Source organism: Diplotaxodon limnothrissa, linkage group LG9, assembly GCF_057381915.1.
Source record: "Diplotaxodon limnothrissa isolate DT_005_m linkage group LG9, D_limnothrissa_male_GT1.1, whole genome shotgun sequence".
Classification (NCBI taxonomy): domain Eukaryota; kingdom Metazoa; phylum Chordata; class Actinopteri; order Cichliformes; family Cichlidae; genus Diplotaxodon; species Diplotaxodon limnothrissa.
Window position 1 is genome coordinate 14090634 of NC_140604.1, and position 7039 is coordinate 14097672.

General features: G+C 37.0%; 1 protein-coding gene across 1 annotated transcript; it reads right to left on the reverse strand.

Moving 5' to 3' along the window:
- Window positions 1-889: 889 nt before the first annotated feature.
- Window positions 890-5450, reverse strand: LOC146625322 (uncharacterized). The gene is made up of 8 exons (XM_085362160.1): window positions 5308-5450; window positions 5106-5211; window positions 4792-4866; window positions 4509-4669; window positions 1820-1912; window positions 1619-1724; window positions 1257-1331; window positions 890-1134 (listed from the first exon to the last, which is right to left on the reverse strand). Exons 1-8 carry the CDS (start codon window positions 5378-5380, stop codon window positions 960-962), a joined length of 864 nt encoding a protein of 287 aa, XP_085218286.1. The 5' UTR covers window positions 5381-5450; the 3' UTR covers window positions 890-959.
- Between the last annotated feature and the right edge of the window lie 1589 nt (window positions 5451-7039).

Genomic DNA, 7039 nt, shown 5'->3' on the forward strand with positions numbered 1-7039 from the left:
GGAGTTTTCCCTTCCCACTGTTGCCAAGTGTTTTGTTAAAGGGAATCATGTGATTGTTGGTAATTTCTCTGTATAACTGCAGGGTCTTTAACTTACGATATAAATCAGGTGACTGATGTTGTTGTTTACTGGCTTTATATAAGTAAAATCTAATTATATTTAAGTAATTGTGTTTTCTGGTGCCACACTCTCATGATTAGTAGTGGCTTTTGCCCAGTCTGTGTACATGCACCTGCAGGAACTCTCTGTTTGTCCTGATTCCCCTTTTAAGGTTAATGCAAAACTGCATGAGCCAGTGAAGGTGGCCTGAAGGGAAAAAGACAGGCGTGCAGGTCTAGTCTGTACCTTTTTGCTTATTTTACATAAAATAATGTCAGAAGCTCACACATGGAAATAAAAAGGTGGATGCAAGATCACCATTAATTTAGTGTTTATTTCAGTCGATCACAATTTAATGAAGATTTCAAATAAATAAATATCTCATGACACTTTCTCAGAATACTGGAAAAAGGAATATATGGATTATATCAGAATGCAATACTGAATGCAAACTCAAACTTGTAACCATCATGGTTGCTCAATTTAACCTTTAAGTCATGACAGTATTTCAAATAAATAAATATCTTTATTTATCATCAAGACACGCCTGCATATAGTAATAATAAAAGCATAAAACTCTTCTAGATGTTGAATAAAGTAACATATAAATACTTATAAATACACTTTCTGATATTTTTTTCCTCTTCTGCATCAACACAGATTAATTCAGTTGTTCTGTGAAATAATTTCACTTCTAACAAACTGAAAAAAACTACATATACAGCCAAATAATTTAACAATACATTATTAACAATGTACCAGTAATTTTAACATTTATTTAAAAGGCCTTTTCTGGGTTTATTTTTGTTTGTTTTACTAATATCCCGGGGTTTGCAGAGGTGTTTACATCAGATGGCGTCCTACTCGTTCTTGCTTTCTGAAAAGGTCTCGCCAGCTGACATCTCAGAGGTCGCTGAGGAGGAAGGGAGAGCCATGGAAGATGATGAAGGAGAGGCGGTTGATGTTATGATGGAGAGAAGGGAGACTGGAGATGTAGTGGCCACAGACGGTGTAGTGGACTGGGCTTTAGCTTTCCTGAGGGAAAAACAAAAAAAGAAAAACATGAGACTTCAGGTTTGTAACTGAAGGACTGATTCCATTAGTGGCGAGAAGTCCAAGTGAGCATGTGAGTGAATGAATGGTGATGTTAAACTTACTCGAATGCAACAATCTTGGCAAGAACCCAAGGAGCTCTCCCATTGATGCAGAAAAGACCAGACTGTGTCTGAAAGCTGCAGAAATGACAAGCAAATTAAGTATTTGTACTTCAAAAACATAAATTTTTCATATACAACTAACTCATTATTAACAAGCGAGTATGTTGGTTTTTGCTTTAATTCTTTTAAAGTTTTGAACAACAAGCTTAATTTAAAACCACACATTTTAGAAAATTAAATGAAATACCATTAAATTTTGAACTAAGTCAAAGTATGTTAAACTGGAATAGCAAAGGTCTATTAAATGTTAACTGTCTTTTTGTACTGTAGTCATTGCTTTAAGGAGTCAAAATATTACTTACATGACTGCGTTGACACAAGGAGCGTTTGCTTTCTGGACCAAGTATCCCAAGATCGGCTCTGCGATCTTCTTATTGGCTACAGATGTGCAGCAGGAGGCCAGCTTTACTGTTGAAGCAGGAATTTCATTTTACTTAAATGCATTTTTATATAAAATAAAATTCAAGGAACTTTATCAGAGTTTATCTGAAATTTAAACTTACCACCTGACCCGGACACAGCCACAGCCAGCAGGACAACGGCGACCAGCGCAAACAGACTTCCAGACTTCACCATTTTGAAAAGCTTAATAAATATGAAGTTAAATAGTCAGTAAATGATTATCTGTTGGTTCTTCTTCTCCCTTTGTCTCCGGAGGGATCGATGTACTGACAAACGTCTTAAGAAGTTGGATACTTAAAGGCACCGAAAGCAGAAGTGATCCTTCCGGGTTAGTCATCATCCTTCTTTTTTTCTGATTTTCTTCTCTTTTCTTTTCATTCACGTGAATGAGTTTAATGCTGATTTAAGAGGAATTCTGACGAACTTACATCCGAAAGCACTTTCATCACACTTTCAGACGGAAATTTGGTCAATGGGGTTTTCTAAGTATCAGACTGTGGCTGTTAGGAGTCCTGCAGGAGCTACAATTTAAATGAACAGACATCCAGAAAACATGAGATACAGACAGCAGAAGACATTTCATTTTAATTAAAGGAACAGTCCGTATGCTTTGCTTCTTCATCCACTTTAGACTTGCTCTCACTTGTTTCTTATTAATCCTGTGCACTCCACTCTCTTTACTCCAGCTGTCCTCCACTTTCTCATTTTCTTCATTGATCAGTTCCTCAAACTTCCACTTTCCAATTCCACTCCTTCCTTTCCACTGCTCTCTTTTCTGTACACCTAGCCTTCCAATAGTCCATCTTACTATCTATCCCATCTTTTTCTTTGGCAGCCTCTTTCTTTGAATCCTGTTCTGTACTTCCTCATTCTACCACCACCTTTTCCTATTTACTTTCCTCTGTCAGCAGGACATTCTTTAAAAAAATAAAAATAAGGATCTAAATATCCAAATGGCCATTAAGATATCAATGGCTGCTGCAAAGATATAATGAAGTAAATACTACTAGATTCACAGAGAATTAGTTTCACTGAACAGTATGTAGTTCTTCATCAAAGAGATTGGTCGTTCTTACCAGCTGTGTTAGGATATCAGCATGTTACACAACAAAACGTGAAATGATATTTAACTCATAATAAATCCAAAGAAAACGAATAAAGCAGTAAAACAACTGAAGAATCCAATAAAGCTGGTACAGTGGGCAACTAAGAGGTGACAGGACTATAAACACACATCCTCACACACACACAAATATTCATTAGGTACAGATGGGAAAGAACCACAGATATTGGGAAAGTAAGCAGCAGAACAGATCTTCACAAAGAGAACCAAGAAAAAAAAAGACAAAAATAACTTTTAAGATGAAAAAGGAAGTAACTTAAAGATAAATATGAAAAAGACAACAAACCCACACCAAGGTGGGCAAAGACAGGGGAACACAAATAAATTGTTATTTAAACTCGATAATTTCCTACAAATTTGTATTTTATCAACAATATCCTCAGATGTACCCTAAAATAATAAGCATGTAAATCAAGCAGGATCTTCTGGGATTGTCAGTTTCTTGAATAGCCAAAAAGCGAGTCGTGTGTTAAAATGCTGATTTCTGCTGTAGCAGATTCAGGCTTTAAACAGGTTTACAAAATATAAACACATCTGATTAATGGAATGGTTTGTGGCTTTACAACTAATTTCTTCCTTCAGACCAGCTGTAAACCAGACTCTCGTTTTTTCGTCGGTAGCTGTCTGTTACACTTCCCTTCCACTGATCTGAGTAACTAGGCTGGGCGTGTTGACTTTGCTTATACACATTTTTATTTAGTGCTAATTAGCATGTGTTTGCAGCTGTTTAATGCATCTGTATGTGTCATAGGTTCAGGGGGACTGCTGAGATCCAGGTGTTATTAATTACACCACCATACAATTAGACAGGATACTACCCGAAAACAAAAGACATGAAGGAGGACTGATGACAGACAACACTGTTACCTCACTACACTCTGAGCTGAGCCATCTTTACAGAGGACGATAGGGGAATAAAAAGTGAATGCATGTGTGCTGAGATAAAAAAAATGTGATTATTTGTCTCCCGTTGTGTTCAAATTACCCAGAATAGTTTCAGACAGTTCTGATACTCTCACAGTGTTTGAAATATGTGAAAACAGCTACAGTCATATGAAGCTGCAGCTGCACAACTGCATGAGCCACTGAATGTGGTCTGAACAGATAAAGAACGGTTCTGCTAAAAAGGAAATAAAAAGATGGATGCAGGATCATCATTAATTCAGTGTTTATTTCTGTCCGTCGCAATCTTCACAACAAAATTATTCCATTAAATAAATATCTCATGACACTTTCTCTGAAATATTACACAAATTAATTTCACCAAAATGCATTTGTTTGGTCTACGTATAGATCATAAAAATGGATGAATACTTAATGCAACATCAAAATTCTAACCATAGTGGTTGCACAACTCAGTTTTAAGTTACAATATTTCAAGTAAATAAATATCTCTATTTTTCAACAAGACATGCCGGCATGTGGCAATAAAAATGTAAAACCTTTCCACACAGTAACATGTAAACACTGACGAATTCACTTTCCTATAAAATGTTTCTCCTGTACTGTAGAAGCACAGATAAATTAAATTAGACTAAAAAAATTACTTTTAATGAATGGATTAAAATACATATTCAGCCAAATAATTTAACAATAAATTATCAGTAATTATTACTAATTTTTGACTTTGTTCTTTCTTCATCAGATGGCGTCCTAATCATTCCTGCTTTCTGAAAAGGTCTCACCGGCTGACATCTCAGAGGTTGCTGAGGAGGAAGGTAAAGCCGTGGAAGATGATGAAGGAGAGGCGGTTGATGTTATGATGGAGAGAAGGGAGACTGGAGATGTAGTGGCCACAGACGGTGTAGTGGACTGGGCTTTAGCTTTCCTGAGGGAAAAACAAAAAAAGAAAAACATGAGACTTCAGGTTTGTAACTGAAGGACTGATTCCATTAGTGGCGAGAAGTCCAAGTGAGCATGTGAGTGAATGAATGGTGATGTTAAACTTACTCGAATGCAACAATCGTGGCAAGAACCCAAGGAGCTCTCCCATTGATGCAGAAAAGACCAGACTGTGTCTGAAAGCTGCAGAAATGACAAGCAAATTAAGTATTTATACTTCAACAAATACATTATCTTTAAGTTTGTTTAATAGTATTGAATTTGATTGATTAAAAGCAATTAAGAAAATTATTGGAAAAACTACTAAAATGGGTCTTCAGACTATATAAAGTGCATCAAGCTGAAAAGGTTGCTATTTATTTATCTTTAACAATCTTTAAGGAGTCTAATTGTTGCTTTAAGGTGTTTAAAGTGCTGCTTACATGACTGCGTTGACACACGGACGCCTTGCTCTCTGGACCAAATATCCCAAGATCGGCTCTGTAATCTCCTTATTGGTGACAGTTTTGCAGCAAGTGGCCAGTTTTTCTGTTGAAGCAAGGATTAAGTTTTAATTGAAATGTATTTTTATACAAAACAAAGCCTGAAAGATTATAAACAGAGTTTTTCTAAAGGTTAGCTTACCATCTGATCCAGACACAGCCACAGCCAGCAGGACAACGGCGACCAGCGCAAACAGACTTCCAGACTTCACCATTTTTAAAAAGCTTGATAAATACGAGATTAAACAGTAAATGATTATCTGTTGGTCTTTCTTCTCCCTTCGTCTCCGGAGAGCTGGATGTACTGACAAATGTCTTGAGATGTTGGATACTTAAAGGCGCTAAAAGCAGAAGTGATCCCTCTGGGTTTTTTTCTTCCTTCTCTTTTCCTATCCATGCTCCTTTTTTCATGAATGAATAAGTTTAATGCTGATTTCAGGGGAATTCCAAGACACTTACATCCGAAACCACTTTCATTGCACAATGTCAATCCTAAATTTGGTCATGGCTTTTCCCCAACGATCATATTGTGGGTGTCGGGAGTCCTCAAATCATGCTTATAGCAAGTTTTTTTTTTTTGATGACTTGATTTATTCGAAGAACTAATAAAGAGGAAAGACTGAATCTGTTGTCTAACGTAATTCAAACAAATCATTCTTTAAGTGCAAAAATTCTCAGTTATATAAATTCATGATTAAAAGCTTTTTTTTAAAAAACATTAAGTGATTCTTATTTTTTGAAAGTCACCTCTGTGGCATTCATGATACAAAACCTTTGGTCATCATTGTAGGCAGGGCACATTAAAGTGTGCAGTCACAAGTGTGCTCGGGTACTTTGACGCATGGGCATGTCACAACATCGACCTCTGACCTCCCACCCATGTGCAAGAAACAGAAGAACGTCTTCCTAGGTCTGAAAAGTTTGCAAATAACAGGAAGTGAAATTGAAGAATGTCCAACTCATCCAGTTAAATGGAAAGACACGTTTTTCTAGATCTATGTAAAATACTGAGCACTGAAAGTAAAGTGAGGATGTTTTTAAAACTAATGAGATTAATACATTTGTGGAAAATAGCAAACTACATGTAAAGTACAATAAATATCAAGAACTCACATCAGTATTTGGTGTAATACCACTAAGGGTCATTTTTTTCCAACAGTTTTTTTTATAAAAAGGCAAATGAACATTCACTAGCTGGGCCCACGTCCTCAGTTTAGGTTTTCACGGCGTTTTGGTAGGTAAGAGTGAATGCTTTGACATGCTGCAGTTTGGGGAAGGCCTCAAAGGGGACTGGCGACAGCTCCTGGGCTGCCCGATCCCCATGTAAAACAAGTAGGGAGGGAGGGTGGGGCACGTAAACAAGAATGAACAGGTTGCAGAACTGGGGGAACCTATATAGATGACAACAGGAAAGAGCATGTTTGGAGGCGTGGTCATGCTCCTGAAATTCCGATACATAATCTCCAAAACATCCAGAAAAGATGAGACACAAGAAGCAACAGACAAGCCATTTATCTTAATCACACCAAAGGAAGTCCAACTTCAGACAAAAGTAGGAAAAAGAGAAGACAAGAGACAAAAATAACCACTAATCCATCCGGATTCATGATGGACAGGGACAGGACGTTAGCCTGAAGCTGGGCTAACGCAGATAGACATGCAACTCACATTTGCACCCTGTGGTTACACCAAACTCTAATTTGCCATAAATGTGTATTTCATCAACCACAACAACCTAAATAAGCAGGTTTACCAAACAGCAGCTTCTGGGACTGTCAGTTTCTTGAAAAGCCAAAAAGTGAATCTGTGCTCAGACGTACTTCTGCTGTAGTAAAGTCAAGCTTTAAGCATGTTTACCAAAGATAAACACATTT

What these genes read in the sequence shown, in the direction of transcription:
- LOC146625322 (XM_085362160.1), bottom strand. Translation starts at nt 5,380, where the DNA reads ATGGTGAAGTCTGGAAGTCTGTTTGCGCTGGTCGCCGTTGTCCTGCTG. An exon ending in GCCACGATTGTTGCATTCGA is followed by an intron (nt 4,670 to 4,791) that starts GTAAGTTTAACA and finishes TTTTTCCCTCAG; the next exon opens with GAAAGCTAAAGCCCAGTCCA. An exon ending in GGCTGTGTCCGGGTCAGGTG is followed by an intron (nt 1,725 to 1,819) that starts GTAAGTTTAAAT and finishes CTGCTTCAACAG; the next exon opens with TAAAGCTGGCCTCCTGCTGC.